Here is a 23,694-nt window from a genome sequence, read left to right as displayed (position 1 = left end):
ATAAGACTACTTGACCTCAAGACTATTATGTCAGTAAAACATATGCCTTAAAACTATTTTTTAGTTTTCTTTAAAGTTGCTTTCTTGAAAGCAATTAGTAGGCTATATTAAAACCAAACGCTCTTAACTGAATGAATGTGGTTATCGTAAAGACTAAACTATGCTTCTTGTTAGAAACAATAAAACTAAACTCATCCCTTCTTCTTCCACGTCGAAAATAGTCGGTCATTTGTTTAGAGAAAACAGTGGTGTAGTGTGTTGTAAAAAGTCGAAGTACATTTAGTATGGAAGAAATAAGTCGCAAGTACTTAAAATATAAACGAACTGGTCATTTTAAAAGAAAAATACAACACACACAGCACTACGACGCCTTGATTTTAGGTTAGATTCACATTAAAACCGAGTGGCATTATTGACAGCAGCATTAAAACTAAACGGTTTTAATTCCAAGGTAACCTTGCTTTTATGCAGGATATATGCTCTTGGAAAGGTATAAATAAAACCATTTGATCTTAACAATTCTCTGTCGATAGACCAAATAGTTTTTATTTGGATTTCGGCCATTTTGCTTTCTGGAGATGCTGAATAGAAATAGAAAGCCATGATAGATTACAATATAAGGCTTACATAAAAATTATAAATAAGCGACTTAAAAACTTAAATTCGATTTATTTTAACATTAACATCAAAATTGTAGATAAAATTATTTTTCTTTCAAATTAATATTTTTCGGATTTAAATTTTATTATTATTTTTATTTTTTAATCGCCAAAAGTCAGAAATGTTAGGGCGCGTGAGTTATTTAGACCTATTTTTGTTAACATTGTCAATAAAGTTGGGCGCGCAAGTGTTTTTCTACCTTGACAGTCCGAAATAACCAAGTACTTTTTATTATTTTATGGTTACAAATACGTATCTACCTATCATAACACATGTAAAAATTTGTTTGCCTGTATGGAGTATATGGGTTTAAAGAATCATTTAATATGGTAAATTGTCTTTAAAAGTCTCCATTTAAGAAACCTTTTTAAGTTTGCTATAAAACTGTCTGCACTTAAAGTGTCTTTTAACATGGTTTTAAAAGCACCTTCACAGCAGCTTTAAAACCAGTTGCTTAAGAAAACAAAGTTTTAAAAAGGTTTTTATTTTTGGTTTTATTGACCTCTTTCAGAGTGGGCCCTTTTATGCTGAAAGCGGTTTTATTGCAACCATAAGGTTTACTTAAAAACCAAATGGTTTTAATTTTAGTTTTATTCTACAGTTTTAAAGCATCCTTAAAAGACATAATAAACCCGTTCAGTGCTACTTGGGCAGTTCTGCTACGATTGTACCTTGATAAAGTTGAGCAGTTCTCTCTCGGAATTTGATCCTCTTGAGACTTGTTTACAGACTTTTAATTTTGAATTAAAAACAAGACGATCTTGACACCGAAATTGTGAAATTAAAGGCACCAAAGAAGACATAAAGGGAGTAAATTACTATTTATAGAATAAAACGTCGTAGAGTAAACAAAGTAACTGCAGAAAACATGAAAAAGTGAACAAACATTGTTAAAAAAGGCAATATGGAACCAATAAATGAAATGTGGAAAGAAGAAATGAAGCCAAAAGTCTGAATTATAACAACATTTCTACCAATTTAGAAAAGGAAATATCCTCTACTCCTCTACTGCATAAGTATCGTGGTATATTGCTAGAGGTACTAGAGGACGTGGTATATAAATAAGGTTTAGGCCAAATTAACAAAGAAAATTCAAAAGAATTAGCAAACCTTACGAGTACCATACAGGTTTTTCTATATAGAAATCGAACGCACATCATTTTTTTCTATTATAATAGTCCCCCGTTTACGGTATACAACGAAGGTAACAGAGCCAGTGCTACGCTGCAACCGCCTATTATTACCCCTGGTTTTACCCAAGGTACTCATTTTAGGCTGAGTCGACCTGGGGCCTATAGACATTTTAAAAATGTCTAGCCGCTTGCCGGCGCGGCGGTGGTATTTGAACCCCGGCCTACCAGCACGCGAGTCAAGCACACTGCCGCCTGAGCTACGCCGGTCCCTTTTAGTTTTTTTTTTTCTAAATAGTCTATTTACTCACGGCTTTTGCTCCGGATTTTAAAGAACTGCATGTATTGACATACAATTTGACATACACATGGCTAACGTGTCAAAGAAAAACATGATATTGTGCCGATGTGTGCTTTTGCCCTGGGGGACAGTACCACCCCTTCTCGAGGGTGAAAAAACATACGTTCAAAATAACTCCGGAAGTGGATAAACTGACTAAGGCCGCGTTCAGAGTGGACGAGCAAAGAGCAAAGAGCAAAGAGCAAAGAGCAAAGAGCAAAGAGCAAAGAGCAAAGAGCAAAGAGCAAAGAGCAAAGAGCAACGAGCAAAGAGCAAAGAGCAAAAAGTGCACGTTCAGAGTGGACGAGCAAAGAGCAAAGAGCAAAGAGCAAAGAAGTGCTAATAGCGGGTAGTTACGCTAGACGAGAGTTTAGTTCTTTTCCACTCGGCAGTGTGGATAGGAGCGGTAGGATATTTGCTCTTTACTCTCACAGTAGTCCATGTAGTGAGACCGCTCCCGTCTGAAAAAAGTTCCGATTCGGTCTCTTTGTGGATTCCTATTTAAAAATATTTTAAAATTTCCTTTAAACAAATCTGAAGGGTGCCGGGCGGAGTTTTTGGGCAGAAATTGTTTAAACAATTTTTTTAAACAAATACAAAAGATCACGTTTTTTGCTCTGGAACATATATTTTTAAGTTTTGTAGGTCATCTAAACAACAAAGGTATCTTGTAAATGTTCTCAAAAATTGATAGTTTTCGAGTTATAGGCAATTTAAAATCTGAAAAATGCGAAAATACCCATTTTCGAGGCCTAAATACTCATATTTAAATTATTATTTTTGAGGTTGCCAGATACTTAAATTGAAGTTTAAACATTGAGCCTCAAGACTCTGAAGAGTGATCGCGTCTAACCTTAATTTATACCGTTGTTTTTTAATTGTTAAATATGCGTGTTTATTCGATTTTTTGCCGGTGTGGCGCGCTCTATTTCAAAAATCTCCTATTTTCCTCCGAAAATTATTTTTTCTAGATTTTTTGGGATTTTCTAAATAAAATAAGTTTCTTGACATTTTTCTCAAAAGTTAACAGTTTTAAAGTTATAAGCGATTTAAAATCCAAAAATGAGTTTTTTTGTCATTTTTTGGATTTTAAATCGCTTATAACTTTAAAACTATTAACTTTTGAGAAAAATGTCAAGAAACTTATTCTATTTAGAATATCCCAAAAAATCTAGAAAAAATAATTTTCGGAGGAAATAGGAGATTTTTGAAATAGAGCGCGCCGCACCGGCAAAAAAATCTGATAAACACGCATATTTAACAATTAAAAAACAACGGTATAAATTAAGGTTAGACGCGATCACTCTTCAGAATCGAAGCTGAATGTTTAATCATCAATTTAAGTATCTGGTAACCTCAAAAATACTAATTGAAATATGAATTTTTAAGCCTCGAAAATGCGTATTTTCGCATTTTTCAGATTTTAAATCGCCTATAACTCGAACACTATTAATTTTTGGAAAAAATTACAAGATACCTTTTTTGTTTAGAATAACCCAAAAAACCTAAAAATTTATAATAATAAAAATGGTATACATTTTTATTTTATAGTCGTATTACTCCGTAGAGTAAGTGCACACCTACATTGCCTACATTGGATCCGATTTTCTCCGATCAGATCAGATCAGATCAGATCCGATCCGATCCGACAGGCGGTGCCTACATAGGGCTTTTCATTCACAGTCATTTGTTTCGAGCTTCTGTCATGTGTCACATAATATTAATTTATCTACGTCATACGTTATTGGTATATAAACAATACAAACCAAAGACGTATGGCGTAGATATATCAATATTATGTGACACATGACAGAAGCTCGAAACAAATGACAGTCGATGAAAAGCCCTATTGGATCCGTCTTTCTCCGATCAGATCAGATCCGATCAGACCGGTTTTCCGGCGAGGGTGCCTACATTGGTTCAGTAATCTTCCGATCACCGACCACCGACAATAAGTTCCGATGAAGATGTGTTGAGATGATGACATTGAATATATTTAAACATGTTAGCTTGCAACCCCCAACTTGCAACAAACTTGCAACCAGTTTGCAACCAGTTTGCAACCAGTTTGCAACCAGTTTGCAACCAGTTTGCAACCAGTTTGCAACCAGTTTGCAACCAACTTGCAACCAATTTGAAACCAACTTGCAACCAACTTGCAACTAAAATTGCAACTCAACTTGCAACCAGTCGGAATGAAACCAAACACTTCTCGATGAGAATAGGAGAAGCTATCGACGTCGGCCGATATCGGATCTGATCTGATCTGATCGGATCGGAGAAAAACGGATCGAATTTAGGCACTCCCATTTAATACTATGGGTTTATTTTCTATTCCGACGTCGGCCGACGTCGGATCTGATCTGATCGGAGAAAATCGGATCAAATGTAGGTGCAGCCTAACTAGGTGCATTTTTCCGTTGGAGTTTTACCAGCTGCAGACGGGGGATGTGAATTGCATAGTGTAGAATTCCTTCCCTCTCGTCTTCACTGCAGCATCCATTTGACTTGCAAATTGGTCTTGGAGGTGTCACCAGGAAAGTGTACCAGTAAGTTTTCAATTTAAAAATCTTTTAGTAATATTTTTAATATTTTCAATATTAATAATTTACTATTAGGATAGAAAACTACTTCGTCTAAAAATATATGTTCCGGAGCAAAAAAACGTGATCTTTTGTCTAACAATAAAACACTGAAAACGTTTGTTTTCTATACTTCCACAAAATTTATTATATCTAAGTGACTACAGCTGTTTCGGCGGAGTGCCTTTCTCTATATTACTATATTACTATATTACTATATTACTATATTACTTGAGAAAGGCACTCCGCCGAAACAGCTGTAGTCACTTAGATATAATAAATTTTGTGGAAGTATAGAAAACAAACGTTTTCAGTGTTTTATTGTTAGATAAAATGAACTTCCATCAAGTAACGGTCGAATCCATCAGTGATCTTTTGTATTTGTTTAAAAATAGGTATTTATGAAACAGTTCGTGAAGTATGCTTTTTGCGAACGCACGCGATATTTACAGCACGAGCGACAGCGGGGCGAGTGCTATACATCGCGTAAGTTCGCAAAAAGTACTTCATGCACAGTTTCATACAATATTTTATCTACTCTACCATAAACAAATAAAAAAACTGTAACTCTTCGTCACTGGAATTCATTTCTATTCTACAATTTTTAGAACTTTGACATTTAAAAATTCTAACTTCTTTCAAACCACAAAACTGTAAAAACTTTTGTCGTAATTTATTGCTCATTATGTCATCACCATGACAACGCCAAAGTTAAGGATATTTGATTATATGAAAGTGTGTTAAAAACAGTGCGAAAAAGTAAGTCCCATTTAAAATACATTGTTACTTCACGCTCACTTTAAACACTTCACGCACTGCTATCTATAATGACAGTTTTCACAAACTAAAAACTTACACGTAACATAACATAGAGTAGATAAAATTGTTTAAACAATTTCTGCCCAAAAATTCCGCCCGGTGCTCTTCAGATTTGTTTAAAGGGGACATTTTTGAATAGGAATTGACAAAGAAACCGAATCAAAAATTTTTTCAGACGGGAGCGGTCTCACTACATTGACCAAAGAAATCAAACTTGTTTGGTTTCGCCGCTTTGCTCTTTGCTAGCACTCTGTGCACCTCCGTTTGCCAGTATGAGTTTGATTTCTCCGCTTTGCTCTTTGCTCTTTGCTCTTTGCTCTTTGCTCGTCCACTCTGAACGTACGCTAATTCTCAGCAACTTTTGTTCTATAATTAATTAATCTAATAATTATATACCTGGATCCCGCGTACCAAAAAAAGTTGATTCATAGCAAGCTGAAAGTTTGTTAATAGTTTAACGGTGTCTAGTCGGACAAACTTTGATGTATGGGAACACTGGAACAGGGGAAGTTTTAATTGTGGAACAGGTTAAAAATTTGGAACGTCAGACTACGAAAACGTTCCATGTATTTTGTCGGACAGAACTTCCAATTGATTTGTTACCATTTCATTAAACTCTCATGCAAAAATCAGACTGGTGTTTATCACCAACTGGGCATTTTAATGAGTGGAACACACACAAATGACAGGAATCATGTTGGTTAGTAATCGCAGTCTGATTTTTGCATGAGAGTTTAATGAAAGAGTAACAAATTACTTGGATGTTCGGTCTGACAAAATACATGGGACGTTTTCGTAATCTGACGTTCCAAATTTTTAAATTGTTCCACAATTAAAACTTCTCCTATTCCAGTGTTCCCGTACATCAAAGTTTGTCCGACTAGACACCGTTAAGCTATTAACAAATTTTCAGCTTGCTATTAATCAACTTTTTTTTGGTACGCGGGATCCAGGTCTATTATTCCGGTATTATTGCGACCGTAAATTTTTAATTAACAATTTAATTGTTGCTAAACTATTTCTTCGATTTCTGCTAGCTTCTGGAAATATAATCTAAGTACTACAAAAAAGCTTTATGTCACCAAGTAACTTAATTATTATTAAAAAATTATATCCCTAAATTTTTAGTTGAAAATAGTAGATTTTATTGCGAAAACCAGAATTTTCTGTGGAAAATTTTCGTCGAAGGAAATAGGACAAATGTATATAATATGTGCAGAATTAAATTACGGTGAATTTTTATTTTGGTGTTTTTGGCTTAAAGTTAAAATCTTTGGAGATACAGAGCAATAATTGAAAAAAGAGAAGATTTCGAAGCGCTAATTTGTAAACAAATAATTACACTTTTATAAAAAAGGACTTTTTTATAATAAAACGTTTTTATTATTTATCGGAGAGAATATAAAATAATTTGACGATATAAAATGCTTAAAATTCCAAAAATTACACTATAATAAAAAAGTACTTTTTATAATAACACCGTTTTGTTATATACAGGCCACAACATGTTTCGAAAGAATAAAATATGAATTTTTAGTAGGTGTATTAACTGTTAAAATTATAATTCCAAAAATTACACTAGTATAAAAAAGTACTTTTTATAATACCACGGTGGTTTAAAACGGTATATATGTTACAGTTCAAGTTGATTCTCAGTTAGAGTTGACTCCAACTAGTTGGAGTCAACTCCAACTGAAACGAGCAGTAAAAGTTGATTTTAAAAATTTAAATCAACTTTTACTAGTTGGAGTTGACTCTTCCTGGATCGATTCAGTAAATGTTGATTATACGAGAATCTCAAGTGCATTTTTGATGAGTGTGCGTTTCTTTGTTTTGACCGTTTCAACTACTTATTAGTATAGTCTGTATCTGTAACGTCGCCCCCGTTAGGTAAATTATTCTGATTCGATTTTTTGCACAACCTTACTCAAAGAAATACATCCGTATAACAATCCTTATAACAAATACACAGGGTGTCACGCGGTACCGCGGTCGAAAAATTGTTTAACCAATTTTTGTTAACCAAATTCACAAAAATAACTTTTATCTACTCTATCTCATATTATGTAAAGCAGCGGTTCTCAATCTGTGGTACATGTACCACTGGTGGTACATACCATTATTTGCGGTGGTAGATTTTGAGAAAGCGTTCGATAGGATGAAGCACAAGACCTTGATAGAAAGATTGAACGACATCGGAGTCGACAAAAGAGATTCTAAAATTATAGAGGCTATTTATTGGAATCAGACAGCAATCATAAAGACCAATGGTAATACGTCAAGGCCAATTGAAATACAACGAGGTGTTAGACAGGGTTGTGTGCTATCACCCATACTTTTAACGTCTACTCTGAGGTAATATTTGCGAACTCTTTATCGCACTCTTCAGAAGGCATCAGGATAAACGGTCAGAGAGTAAATAACATCCGCTATGCAGATGATACAGTATTAATGCCTGATTCGGACCATAGTCTGCAGATACTGTTGGATAGGGTTACTGAGAGTTGTGAAAAAATAGGGATGACGATCAATACTGCGAAAACCAAAGTTATAAGAATATCAAGGAAAAAAATTTACCTCTTCCAATAAATATGTGAAACACCAACAGCTTGAATACGTAAGCCAGTACAAATATCTTGGTTGCTGGTTCAACAATCAACTTGATTACGGAGGCCTGGACACAACACAACACTTATGAACAAGTTGGACGCCTTTGAACTCTGGCTTTATAGAAGAGACTTGAAAATACCTTGGACAACCCACACCACCAACGAATATGTTCTGAGAGAAGGTACAGATAGGGAACTGCTAAAAATCATTTAAGTCAGAAAAGTTAGCTACCTGGGACACATAATGAAAAACTAAAAGTACCGCCTCACGCAACTGATCATCCAGGGTATGATGGAAGGAAAACGGGGTCCCGGTAGGCGCCAGATTTCATGGCTTAGAAATATCAGAGACTGGACCGGCCTTGAATCAACATCTTTTTTTAGAGCCGCATTGGACAGAGACAGATTTACCAGTGTAGTCGCTAACCTCCACTAAAGGAGAAAGCACCACAAGAAGAAGAGCTTTCGCCTTGTCATGGTGATGACAACTGTTAAAAAAAGTTTTAACAGTTTTGTGGTTTGACAGAAGTTTGAATTTTTAAATGTCAAAATGGTACAATGGTGCATCTCACTCGCACTCACATTGATAACTGCGTCAATACGCTCCTAGCACTCATTGTTAATAATTAAAAATAACCGCTTAGTAATAAAATAATAACAAAAATTTCTTCAGTATCTTGTAGGGGGGTCGTTAAAATTTTTTTCTACGAGCGTGCAAAAATGCCTACTTTCGCACACGCATTTTAGTTTAGAAAGTTTCACTTTCCCGCACGCGTGTTACTTTTCCGCACGCGTGTTACTTTTCCGCACGCGGTTTTTACTTTTCCGCACGCGTGTTAATTTAGATATGTTAATATGGCCTTAAAGTAATTATGATACATGCAATAAACTAATATTTAGATATTATTTACTAATTTATTTCAAATATATCTTATTGTGTTCCTGTTTTAATGAAATTAACGCAACAATTCGATGAAATAAAATTATTTTGACATAATATTCGAAAGTCAAATCGGTAGACAATAACAGTCGTTTTGAATCATCGTCACGGAAACCAAGATCGTCGTCATGCTAACTAATTATATTGAAAGTTTGGTTTTGACAACCTTGTCAAAGAATTAATTTGTGTATTAGGGTGGGCCGAAAAAATTATTTGTTTAGTTTTAATACACAATACCCCCAAAAAGATGCCTTTTGGTAAGTATAATCACTGTATTTTTTTTAGGATTTTTAAAAAAACATCTTCAGCCCTCTACCACCCCTAAAGTGAACCCTAAATCAAAATTATTTAATTTAATTAGCAATACCTGTAAAAAGTTTCAATTATATGCAAAGAGTTCATGTTATTTTTTTTATACATTTAGAATAAGATATTCTACCCTCTACCAACAGATAATGATCTTGAATCAAAAATAAAAATAATAAATTCACAATTATTTCTAAAAAATTGTGTGTAAATATGGGAAACTACTGCACATTTTATAGGGTGTTGGGAAATAAAACAAAATTTGAACTGAACTAAAAGTTTATTGGAAACCGAAAACAAACAAAAATATAAATATCCTATTTTTAAACACACTAAAATGCGAAATAAAAATCAATAGAAAAATGCGTTCATTCAATTTTAAATTGTGCTTTGTTATCGTAAGTTACAAGAAAGTCTTTTGATTTTATTTTAGATCGAATAAATCCGTCTCTGCGTTCTGGCCCTGTAACTAGCAAAGATGATTCCGAAACCAATTTCACACATCTCTCCACAGCTTGCGTGTGGCATGGATATTTTGGAAAGTCAAAGTCTGCAATTATAGAGCTATCAATTAACTGTTTCAGCTCATCATCTGGTATGTCAGCTAACATTGGTGGGGCCGTTACTTCACATTCACTCCAGTTTATTAACTCAAAATACTCCGCAGCATTAAAGTTTATTTCTGGTATTTTAAACTGCCTTATTCCGACTTTTTTCTCTTTTCTGGCTTTAATAATTCTCCGTAAAGCTAATTCTCGTACCCATTGACGATTATCTGTTAACATACATAAGAGAAGATTCTCCGGATGAATATAATAGGAGTTTCGTTGGATAACTGCATCTATAATATTTTTAAGATCATCTCTTAAATATCTTGATAGTGTAATGGATTTGAAAACATGCAAACTGGCTTGTGTGCAACTTGGATTAAGCTTTATAAAAAACCACATTGGTGCATAGACTTTAATTATAAATTGAACAAGATCTTTCAATCTTGATGTAGGATGTTCGGTTCCAACGTAGAGGCGGAGAACTCTATTTGCCATTGTCAGCCATCTGGAATGAGCTAACTTTCCAGGGCTACGATTTGCTAAATTTTCATAGACGTTGCCATTTGATATTGCTTGGCATATGTCGTACAGATATGACTGGTCTGAGCTTAATTCTTTAGATGGTATTGTTAGTTCTGGGAGATCACTTTCAATTATTTCAAAATCTACGATTGGAAGGTGTTCGCATTTTTCCAATAATTTCCCGATCACTCCAGAGAATTGACGAGGTCCAGTAGTAGCTCCATCCAAACGTTGAAATAAATGTCTCAATGGCAACTCATTAGCATGTAAGGCACACACAAACCATTGCAAAGGTCGCTTAAGTTCATTTTCGATATATGTTATAACTCCATTTTTATGTCCAGTATTCACTATGGTTCCGTCACAACCAATCGCCACTAAATTATCCAAACAGAAGTTATTTGAAATGAGAAAGTCTATTATTGCCTTTCCAATTGACTTGGCTGAGCCTGCAGATGGGGTAACGTGCCCCAAATAAACAGAATTCGGTTCTTCTATCAATGACACATGTTCTTCTGCAATAGTTCTTTTATGATATCTCTCACCTTTCTTTTCCTGCACTAAGGTTTTGTCCTTCCTGCCATCAAAGTAAATACTCTTAATGGGTTTATTTGTAGACTGAAACTCATTACTAAGGATATTTCTGTTCTTTTGACGAGCTCTTCTAACTTTATTTTTATCGATTACTTTTGAGGTATCACTATCGCAAATAATTCCCACATCTTTTAATACAGCTGTGGCAACAGCAGCTGCTGACCTGTCAGAAATTCCATATTTGTCACATATGGTACCTAATGTGGGCAACTTTATCCTCATTTGACTACAGGATGGTTTCGACGGTAAATCAATATTTGCAACACTAGGTGAGGCTTCAGATGAAGAAGAATTGTCAGAGTCTGTTGATAACCTAGTGACCTCAGTAGAACAGCTGGGCATAGAAATATTGTGAAATTCAGATTTGAATTTTTGTACTCGTTCTGTTTCTTTTGTTTGTCTCTCCGTCCTTACATTCAACTTTTTAGTTGTTTCACGATCAACAGTTCCTATAGCCATATCTCTAGTGGACCGTTGATCCAAAAGAAATTCCTGTTCCTGCTTTGGTACTTTTCTTGATTTATCACACTTGCATGCAGAAAAATCACACTTACAGGCAGCAATGTCGAACAACTTATCCCTTGTTTCCTCTTTGAAGCTGGTAATCTTTAACTCATATTGAACATTTCTTTTGCTTTTTGGATATCTGATAAGGTTTAAATATTTATTATGATATTTACGTAATAATTGCATGATGCGGTCCTTTGACACGGTTGGAATTGACGCTGATTCCCATATACTTTTGATTTTTGGCACAAGCACTTCACAAACTTCATTAAAACTTGGTTCCTTTCCAAAATATTTAGTAAACTTCAGTTCATAACGAATAAACAAATAACATCGAAGCACATGTTCTATCGTTGGTAAAACATGACAGTTTAAGTCGACTGGGTTACCGAAAATTGGACATTCTACTTTACTTCTTGTAATATTTAATTTTAAAGCAGCCATATTTATGGTCGTGCTAGGTATTCACGCAAATACAACAAACACAATCTATTCGTCTTGGCTTTCAACAAATAAACAATAAACATGCGTTTCACCCGAAAGCTTATTTCGCACTAAGAAGATAAGCGACGACAAGTACCATAACTCTCGACGATCCATCTCAGCCGGGACTGTTCGATTGTATCCGAGGCTTCACGACCAAGACCATCAGTATTAAATACTTTTATATTATATTATTATACTTTTTATGCTTTAAAGTTATACGGAGTTAATTTTACATTTTGTGTTTGGAAAAAGTTGGAAAATTGAGATTTTATTTTAGTTAGAGGGTGGTAGAGGGCTGATAAAATCATTTTAAAATAATAAGAAAAAAACAAAAGATTTATACACGGTAAAAGACAAACTTTGAGCGGTATTGTGTTCCTAATTTATTTATTTATTTTTCAAGGTCACTTAAGGGCTGGTAGAGGGCTGAAGACATTTTTTCAAAATAAAACAAAAAATCACAAGTATTTTTTACACATATACGCATCTTTTTACGGGTATTGCGTTCCTGTTTGATTCGTTTTTTTTCTGAAGTCCAGTTTCGGCCCACCCTATTGTGTATGTATTTTCATATTAACTAAATTAATTTATTAAGATTTGGTAATTTTTTAAAGACTCTTAGAAAAAATATTGTTCCTAACTCTTGCAGAAAGTCTCTTTTCCGCACTCGACTGCTTGCCGAACTCCCGCATCGCGTCGTTCGGCAAACTGCAGTCGCGTGCGGAAAAGAATGACTTTCTGCACTTGTTAGGAAAATAACTATATTTGGTGACTTTCGGACTTTCATAATAATTTTTACCTGAGTTATAAAGCCTTGAAAATGGTCATTTTCGTATTTTGCAAATTTTAAATCGCGTATAACTCGACAACAATCAATTTTAGAGAAAAATCACAAAATACCTTTTTTTGCTCAGAATAACCCAAATGATATAAAAAAAATTGTTCGAAGTGAAAAAATTATTTTTGTGAATTTGTCTAAAAAAATTGTTTAAACAATTTATCGATCAAGGTACTGCCTGGCACCCAGTAGATTTGTTATAAGGACCTCTTTTTGAGTAAGTGTGTGCAAAAAATTCGAATCGGAGTAATTTACCTAACGGGGGCGACGATACAGCCTAGACTAATTTGAACATATTCAGTAACATTTGATTTCTAGAATCGGCTGTTTGTGTGAATCAGAATCAACTTTTACTAAATGGCATTGGGAAGAGTATACTTTTCCTAGTTGGAGTCTACTTTTACTAGTAAATGTTGAATATAAATCTTCATTTTATATTTATAATCAACTTTTACTGAAACCAGCCGTTAGAGTTGACTCCAACTAGTTGGAGTCAACTCCAACTGGATAATCAACTTGAACTGTAACATATACAATAATTAACTTATAAAATATGAATTTTAGGTATATCAACTTCTAATTATTTATTAAAAAAATTAAAAAAAGATACGCCGTGTTCGAACAAGGGAACTCTCGATCTGCAGTCTAATGCCACTGACCCACCATCAATTTGTAGATATCGATTTATTAACGTACTTTAAAATATCATTGCATTAGTCACATTTTTAAAATACTTTGAATTAAAAAAAAATCGATTTATTCATTCAGGGTGATTGATTAATGGGGTAAAGCTCCGTAAATCCGTTATACGCCGGATTTATACTCAGCTATTGCCATTGCTGCTGCCGTTGACGGAAATATTGCCCGAAATATGATATCGACGCGAGTGAGGTGTTCACATCAGTTCCTCGCCAATGTCCTCACAACTCATTACCGAACGACTCACAAGAAAGGAATGTGACAACAGCATCGTCTTGCTCCCTTACTCACTTGCCGCTTTGCCGGCGGCAAGTGCGAGAGAGAGTAGCTGAATATGAATACCCACTCGTATTCGCGCTGTCTCCCTTTTGACTTCCGCCACAAAAACCGACTCTTTGGGTATGTAGGTGCAGTGGCAATAGCATGACGAGCAGCAGCGCGAGTGAGCTATTTACACATTCACGCTGCCCACTTCCCTGCCCAATTCCCTGTCCAAGAAGACTGAGTATAAATGCGGTAATAGTAATAGATAGCAATAAAAGTTAATAACAAAAATTGTAACCAAATTTGATTACAGATTGATAGTCAGTAATCGCAAATTGTGAGTGAGCGGCCGTGGAGTAACGACATAAACACTGGCCTCATACGCCAGTAGACGTGGGTTCGAGCCCTGCCAAAGACAAACCATTTTCATTTCCAATAATGACACGAGCCGTCTCACCGTGCCTCGGAGAGCACGTAAAGCCGTCGGTCCCCCTGGGCTAGTGTACATCGGCACTAGTTACTTAAAACAGGGTTAAAGATGTAAATGGCGCCGGAACTATCCGAAAGTATCTCCCCGGCAAAAATGCCATACGATATTATTATTATTATTATTATCGTAAATTATTGTCAGTTTTAGACAATTCAGTCATGGCTTGCCTAAAATTTGGATAGCTTTAGACCCGTAATTAATAATTTGCTCTGAAAAATGAAAATATCTTGAAAACTAATAAATTTAGACATAGGGAATGTTATATAAAAATTAAAGTACGGTAATGGTACTTTTCGATAGTGATATAAAATACAGTGTGTTTCATTTAAAATTACTGAGAAAATAATGTACTTGCGTTTTGACTTACACTGTATTCAATATAAAGAAAATTAGCAATATCGATTATTTATGAAAATTTTGACAACAAATAAAAAATATGGCATTAATAAACCATTGCCGTTGTGCTTATTTTTATTTATACAGGGAGTTAAACTTGTTACGATTTTCATATAAAATTGGTTATAACGTTGTAAATACCCTGTATAACATACTAAACCGTTATATTTTTGTAATGGAGAAGATAAGAAAATTTTGAATATTAAATAAAATGCAGGGTGTTCCATTTAAAAAAACATAACTTTGATCTGTCACTATGTTATCGAACACCTTGTAACATTCTAACTAATTTTGTAATGTGAAGTTTAAAGTTTGCTACAATTTAGTTACAGTCGAACCCGCTTATTAGAGTACCGCTTATAGGAATATCCCGGTTTAAGGAATAGAATTTTGAGATCCCGGAACATTTCCATTTACTCCTTAATAAATTTAACCGTTTATAGTGATACGTTTTAGTAAAAGAATCCCGCTTTATCTAATAATCCTAAGTTACCAAAAACTTTTTAGGTACAATTTCCCACAAATTTTTATGTTTTCTGGTTTTATAGGACCTGTCGATAATAGAGAGTTATCAAGTAACTCTATGAGAATACGGTAACGTTATAAATAACATGTAAAGTATACAGTAAAATAGCGTTACCGTATTCTCCTAGGGTTACTTGATAACTCTCAAACATTTTATTTCTTACTTTATTATGGGTACCAATTCTACCTTCCGCCAAACATTTACCGATCGTAAAGTAGGTACCTAATTGTTCAATTGTGTAAACATTCTAATTGCTCACTCACCGCGACGTCGTTGTCTGTTTAGATTTTTAACAGTTGGAAGTCATAAATAACCCCTTGTAATAACCGCTGAAATTTTCTGGAGGGTAAAACCAATGTCAATTTTTTATTTATTATAATTTTAGAGCAACAAGTGACTAATATCGTTGATTGAGGTATTGGACCCATATTAATATTTCAATCAACGCTAATATCTTATGTAACAAAACAAATAGTCTCAGATTCCCGATTATTTTTCCAGAAAAAAAGTAAGTCTGTTGGATATAATATGTTAATAAGAAAATATATATGTATACGTATATCTACATATTGCATACATTTCATACTTATTTGTGTAGGTATGCATGCACAGATAATGTAGTTTGGTGTTTTAATAAAATAAGTAATAGTTACACTAGGTACTGTATTATTGACATAAAAAAATAGAATCATATACATAATATATGTACATAACGTATGTATGTACATGTAAATACATAATATGTACATGTACATACATACTATGTACATGTACATACAGTATGTACCTCTACAAAGTGTGTTGTACTATTACGACGTATATTCGGTACATATATTTCTGCTAGCCACCACTGATAGGTTATTAGAATATCCCGGTTATAGGAATATTTTTGCTTGGCACGAAGGCTATTCTAATAAGCGGGTTCGACTGTATAAACTTTTATCGCTATCCACTAATCAATCACCCTGTATAATGGCAGTTAAATATTGAATTGTTAGCTAGTTCTAAGCTATTCTGAAAATTCCAGGTACCTAGGTAGCCTAGAACTATTTTTAAAATGGATTACAAAATTTGCGGAGACCGTGACAACAACCAAGCCAAGTATAGAAAAACGTTTTAAAAAGTACACTTTAAGTACAGATATTACTAATATTGTGCAATCTTAAGATTCGATTCCAGAAATAAAGTAACTACTATTTTACAGTAAATAATTTTTCCTTGTTTTTTACTAATTTGTCCAGATTATTAATAAAATACCCAATGGAATTTTTTCGACATGTAAGCAAATCCCAGATGATATATTAGTGGAGGTGTGTCAGTGAAGGCACACCTGAACATTGATCGATTGGTATCGCCAAGCTGATCTGTTTAGTCCAGTTCATTCATAAATGTCTGTTCAGTCACCAATGGACCTACGGTTGCATTCATCACACGGTAGACATCCAATGGTTACTTAAACGTCCGAAATTTGCCAAAGGTGATAATATGGCTATTGTCAAACTCTCAAATTAAACGGAGAAAGATCCATTCGAATATAACGTCAGTCATGATGAAGATCTAGAGATAAACGTCTTATATATTTTTAGAAGAATGCGTGGACCATTGTTTTACTCGTTTGTATTGATACCGGCCTATTTGATCAACTGTGCTCAAATGTTGCATAAATGTTGTGAAAGGCAAGTGGTTTTTAACAGCAGTTTGTATTCATGCAACGCCAAAGGAGATAACGCAATAAGTTCTAAAGTGATAAGAACTAATCTTGTATACGAAAAAGATGATAACGATACACAGTGCATCGATATTTTTGAAAAAACTGTTTCGAAGTTTAATAAAGAAGATTTAACACTTTCTAAAATAGAAGATTTGTCTGTGCTCACCAAATGCTGTCCGGTGGAGTATTTCTATAATCAAACAGCAAGATCTTGTACAAAAATTGCGAATAAAAACAATACATTTACTAGAGAAATACTAAAAATTGGTTTACAATGTGAAATAGTCATAGATATGATAACAAACTTTAAAACAGACGTAATTTATAACAAAACTCTTACCGTTTTTAAAACAGGTGAAACATATTTGGAAAATCAGTTTTGTCTGGACAACACAATAGATGGAAGGGACATCGTAAGACTTTGTAAAAGTTGGAGATATTGTAAAAAGGTTAAGTGTGTGCGGAAATGTTGCCCAGATGGTCAGAGCTTCGTAAATGGATCATTCTGTCGGGATACTTTTGTTCATGGTGTGGAGTTTCAAAAATACAAAGATTTTTTTGGAGAATTAAAAGGTAAGTTTCACATGGTTCTTTCTCTTTGAAGCATTTTATTTATTTCATATATCTTTTAATGAACGAATTTCAAATTGTGAAATACATTATTAATTTAAAGTTTTGACATCTAGATTGAAATAAGTTTCTTCTTGTTATGGTGCCGTGCACCCATAGTGTGTTGGTGAATTACCTTAAGGTCAGATGCCTGCCCAGTTCTTTATATTTCATAGCCACGACATTTGTTTTCGGCCTACTCCTCTGTTGCCCTCAATATTTCCTTGTGTTATCATTTGAAGGATTGCGTATATTTCCCCTCTCAGGATATGGCTCAGGTACCCAATTTACGTACTTTGATTAAGTTGAGCAATTCTCTCTCATTACTTGCTCTTCTTAAGACTGCTTTACAGACTTTTAATTTTGAATTAAAAACAAGACGATCTTAACACCGAAATTGAGAAATTAAAGGCACCAAAGAAGACATAAAGGGAGTAAATTACTATTTATAGAATAAAACGCCGTATAGTAAACAAAGTAACTACAGAAAACAAAAAAAAGTGAACAAATAGTGTTAAAAAGGCATTATCAAACCAATAAAAGAAATGTGGAAAGAAGAAAGAAAGCCAAAAGTCTGAAATATTAGAACAATTCTACCAACTTATAAAAAGATACATCCTTTACTTCATTTTTGTTCTATAATTCATTAATCTAATAATTATTATTCTGGTTATTATGGTGACCGTAAATTTTTAATTAACAATTTAATTGTTGCTAAACTATTTCTTCGATTTCTGCTAGCTTCTGGAAATATAATCCCAGAGAACATTGCAGTTTTATTTAGGGTTTATAAAGGTTTTATTGTGGTAAATAAGAAGATAATGGTTTTAAAGTTACCTTGCCGATATATTGCCAGAACTTTAAAACTGTTAAGCAATTGCCACTAGTTTGAAAGTATCTAATAAGAGTATCAAAAAATAAGACTAATTAATCTTAATAGATAATTTGTCTTATTGTAGTTTTATAATAGTTTATTCTCAGTTCAGTTTAAAACTAATCGGTTTTATAAAGAACTTCTGGACTGTTTGGTTTTATTAGATTCTAGTTTGTTACCTTTCAGTTTTATTGCAGTTTTAAAAATTCTCTTAATATGACTAATAAAACCTATTACTAAAACTACTTGATCTCAAAACTATTATGTCAGTAAAACATATGCCTTAAAACTAATTTTTTAGTTTTCTTTAAAGTTGCTTTCTTAAAAGCAATTAGGTAGTAGGCTATATTAAAACCAAACGCTCTTAACTGAATCAATTTGGTTATCGTAAAGACTAAACTATGCTTCTTGTTAGAAACAATAAAACTAAACTCATCCCCTCTTCTTTCATGTCAGAAATGGTCGGCAATTTGTTTTAGAGCGAAACAGTGATATAGTGTGTTGTAAAAAGTGGAAGTACAGTTAGTATGAAAGAAATAAGTCGCAAATACTCTAAACGAACTGGTCATTTTAAAAGAAAATTACAACACGCACAGCCTTACGCGCGACGCCTAGATTTTAGGTTAGATTCACATTAAAACCGAGTGGCATTATTGACAGCAGCATTAAAACTAAACGGTTTTAATTCCAAGGCAACCTTGCTTTTATGTAGGATATATGCTCTTGGAAAGGTATAAAATAAAACTATTTGATCTTAACAATTGTCTGTCGATAGACCAAATAGTTTTATTTGGATTTCGGCCATATTGCTTTCTGGATATGCTGAAAGACATGATAGATTACAATATAAGCTTACATAAAAATTATAAATAAGCGACTTAAAGACATAAATTCGATTTATTTTAACATTAAAACATTAAAATTGTAGACAAAATTATTTTTCTTTCAAAATAATATTTTTCGGATTTAAATATTTCTATTATTTTTATTTCTTAATCTCCAAAAATCAGAAATTTTATAACCCCTGCGTTATTGAGGGTTATTGAAGAAATAAAAATTGAAGAGGGAAAGATAGAGAAGAAAGCATTCATCATCATTCAGCCTCAAAAGTCTACTGCTGAATACAGGCCTCTTTCTCGTGTTTCCCTTCTCTTGTCTTCCCTTGGAATTAAACAAGGAGATGGACTAAGCCCCCTCTTGTTTATAATAGTCATGGATACTTTAATCAAAAATACCAAAGATCAAACAAGAAACCTTCAATACATAGTAGGATATAAAAACTTACATGCAATAAAGATCAACTCCCTTCTATACGCTGATGATATATGTAGTTTTAATCACAGACACAGTAGAGAAAATGCAGAAACTAATAGATACATATTTGGCAAAAAGAGATACAGAAATTAAAAATGGAAATGAATCTCAACAAAACAAAACTTATGATAATAAATGAAGATGAGAAAAGAGAAAGGAATACTAATATAATAGTAAGGGAACAAGTAATAGAGCACGTTTCTACTTTTGAATATTTGGGAAATATAATAACAAATGTTGGGAAAACGGACTTGACAATAAGTAATAAACTGAAGAAGGCAACTAACGTGTATTACTCTTTAAATAATACAATTTTTAGAAAGTCAGAAATAAACAGCAAAACTAAACTCAGAGTATATAACAGCATAGTAAATCCGATAATGACATATGGGGCGGAAACATGGATTGTGCAAAGAAACATGAATCAATGATAAACGCGACCAAGATGAAATACATGAGAAGAATAGCCGGAGTTACGAAGTTTGATATATTCAGAAATGAAGATATCACAAGAGAGCTGGAACAAGAGCCGATAATGAGGAAGATCGAAAACAAACAATTAAGCTGGTTTGGACACATACAACGAATGGAGCGAAAAAGACTTACAAAGAAGGTACATGAAGCCAAAATGGGAAACAAAAGAAAAAAGGGAAGAGCGAGGAAGACATGGATGGACCAGATCCAGGATATAGGTGAAAGGAGACACATGAGTATGAGGGATATGAAGAACCTGGCCACCAATAGAAGCGATTGGAAGAAATGGATAAAAGGCGGAACCCGACATCCGACGCCCTGAAGGGCACTAAGGATTATGAGAAAGAAGAAGAAGTCTTCCCTTGATCTCCATTTCAATAACTCTTTGTCCATATGTCATTCTGGCTACGTGTCCTGCCCATCTTCTTTTAGTCTGGCTATCCTTGAGATGACGTCAATCACCTTGGTTCTTCTCCTGATGTCTTAGTTTTTTGTGCTCTCTCGCAGATTTATTCCTAATATGGACCGCTACATTCTTCTCTATATGACTCTCAGTTTGGTAGCAGGGGCTTTTGTTAAGATAAGTATTTCTGCTCCGTATGTCAAGACTGGGAGGACGCACTGATCAAATAACTTTCTCTTTATGTATGTGGGCAGTTCACTTTTAAAAGTTTCTCTCAATTTTCCATATGTTGCCCACCCAAAACCGATTCTTCTCTTTAGTTCATGAGTCTGATTATGCCGGTCAACCATAATTTTATGTCCCAAGGAAGCATTAAGAAATTTAAAAAATAAGAATAGAATAGAATGAACTGCTAAAGTATGGAGGACCAGATCTGACTAAATAACTATTAAAACTAATCCAACAAATATTGGAACAAAACAGAGTACCACAAAAATGGAGATCAAGCATCCTAATTTGCAATAATTTGTTTAAATCTGTTCGTCTGTTGAACGTTTTTATCTTCAATGCACAGTTCTTTCAAAATATTGAACTGAATTAAAAGGGTCGCTTTTTGCTGTTATATGCTAATAAAAAACCGTGAATGAGCAAAAATTTCGATACCCACGAGATAGTACAGTGGAACCCCAATAACCCGGAAGTCCGGCTAACCTGGACCGATTTTCATCAGACAAACATTTCAACAATAAAAATGTATGTAATATAATATTTGAGAGATAATGTGTATGTGTGTAATTTGAACTATACGATAATAAAAATGACTCATGGCACACGGCGGCATGGCAGAGCGACGTTCATTGGCTTGAATTATCGGAAACAACAGGCACCTGTAGTAGTATTCCTTTATTTATTTCAATCAAACTGTCTTAGCATTGTTTAAAAAAAACTATTTAAAAAATGCTTTTAACAATGGTCTTAGTCTTCACTGTTCTAAAATAACATAACATCGTTCCGATTGTGACTGTATTGTGTGTAGTTCTTGTATTGTTCGCTTCCTGTTTGCTTAGGTTTGTGTTTACGTGTTTTTAGTAATTTAGATGTGTACTGTGCATATACAGGGTGAGGCAGATAAAAGTCCTATTAGAAATATCTCGAGAACTAAAGGCAACAAGATTATGAAAATCGGAATAAAGGGGTTTTGAAGAGTGATCTATTCAACGAAAATATTTTCATTTATTTGCTACTTTCGGTTATACCGGAAGTTGCTTATAACTTCGTTTTTTTAAATAGGACACCCTGTACATTTTTAAATTTTTGGATTCTTCTCGATGTCTTCTTTCTTAAAATATTCTATTTTATAATATTATACAGGGTAGTTTAAAAGATAATTACGTTTTTTTCTTAATTTCATAGCAATATTTACACCCTGTAGAATTGTATTAGTTTGACATCGAAAATTCTATTTATGTTCAAATAGTTTTTAATATAGTCTATTATTGTTATTAATTGTTAGTATAGCTAATTTTTTAATTTTAGTATACAGGGTTGGTCGAAACTCGGAATGAGTATTTTCTGAGTTTTCTTAAATGAAACACCCTGTATTTTGGTATTGAAAGAGAATTATATTTTATGGTACTTTTTTATTTCTTAGGCATTTTCTATACCTAACTGCTTTAAATTGGGTGATTCAAGCCAAATATTAATTGTAACAAAAAATACGTGAAATTTTATTAGGTTGGCCGTGAAAATATTCAATCACAAATAATTTTTCGGAAATGAATACATATTAATCTAGACTGATCCTTAAAATTAGCAATAATGGTTGAGCTATCAAAATAACTACGTAATTAAGATTGTTGGTTCAATTAACAATTAAGCACAAATAATAGAAGTTAGGTAAAAGAAATGCTTAAGAAATAAAAAAGTATCATAAAATATCATTTCATTACAATACTAAAATCTCGACTAAAATATAGGGGGTTCTATTTAAGAAAACTCAGAGAATACTCTTTCCGAGTTTCGACCAACCCTGTATACTAAAATTAAAAAATTGGCTATACTAACAATTCTTAACAATAGTAGACTATATTAAAAACCATTTAAACATAAACAGAGTTTTTATTGTCAAACTGCTACAATTCTACAGTGTGTGAATGTTGCTACGAAATTTAGAAAAAAAAACGTAATTATCTTTTAAACTACCCTGTATAATATTACAAAACCTCATATTTTAAGAAAGAAGACATCGAGGAGAATCCAAAAATGTAAAAATATACAGGGTGTCCTATTTAAAAAAAAACGAACTTATAAGCAACTTCCGGTATGACCGGAAGTAACAAATAAGTGAAAATATTTTCATTAAATACATCACTCTTCAAAACCCCTTCACTCCAATTTTCATAATTCTGTTGCCTTTAGTTCTCGATATATTTCTAATAGGCCAGTTATCTGCCTCACCCTATATATTTCATGTTATTTCAATTATAACGGAGTTTATCTAGTCCTGTCGCCAGTGGGGGTACAACGGCCTCCTTAATTCAGATGGACTTACCCAAGTTATTTTTATGTATTTTGACCCGTAGAACACGAATTTTTTGGGTAACAGTCGATCCGGATGTCGATAAGATTGTTATAAACAAAGAACTTGAGGAATCACATAACAGCGATTTTTCGCAAAACAAAACATTTTTTTGTATTTTTTGGGTCATTCTAAGCAAAAAATTTTTTTACAAGTTTTTTCGTAGGATGCATAGTTTTCGACATAAACGCGGTTGAACTTTCAAAAAATCGAGAAATTGCAATTTTTTAACCCGGATAACTTTTGATTGAAAAATAAAATAGCAATTTTTCTTACCGCATTTGAAAGTTCAAGTCAAATTTTATCGGTTTTGATTACTTTCATTGCTAAAAATTAATTTTTTTACTGTTAAACAAAGCTATAAACACATAGTGATTGAATGATGTTTTCAATGCATTTCTCATTTGAAGTCGAAGAGTAGGCGCGCATACATACAATTTCTACGTAGATTACGTAGATTAAAACGCATGCA

At 33.5% G+C, this 23,694-nt stretch overlaps 2 protein-coding genes across 4 annotated transcripts in view; both read left to right on the top strand.

The window, feature by feature from the left end:
* LOC114331213 (G-protein coupled receptor Mth2-like) overlaps positions 1-23,694 on the top strand; it is a 680,964-nt gene that overhangs the window by 203,558 nt on the left and 453,712 nt on the right. The window lies entirely within an intron of this gene.
* The window catches only part of LOC114331202 (G-protein coupled receptor Mth), a 111,197-nt gene that overhangs the window by 1,349 nt on the left and 86,154 nt on the right, over positions 1-23,694 (top strand). The window contains exon 2 of one of the 3 annotated variants that reach the window (XM_028280697.2): positions 17,325-17,543. The exons of the other annotated variants lie outside the window; for them this stretch is intronic. Within the exon in view, the coding sequence (XP_028136498.2) occupies positions 17,325-17,543 (219 nt within the window). The remainder of the gene's footprint in view (positions 1-17,324; positions 17,544-23,694) is intronic. 3 annotated transcript variants of the gene reach the window in all.

This window comes from Diabrotica virgifera, chromosome 7 (assembly GCF_917563875.1).
Source record: "Diabrotica virgifera virgifera chromosome 7, PGI_DIABVI_V3a".
Taxonomy (NCBI): domain Eukaryota; kingdom Metazoa; phylum Arthropoda; class Insecta; order Coleoptera; family Chrysomelidae; genus Diabrotica; species Diabrotica virgifera.
Note: the sequence above shows the minus strand (reverse complement) of the source record. Positions and strands in the feature narration are given on the sequence as shown.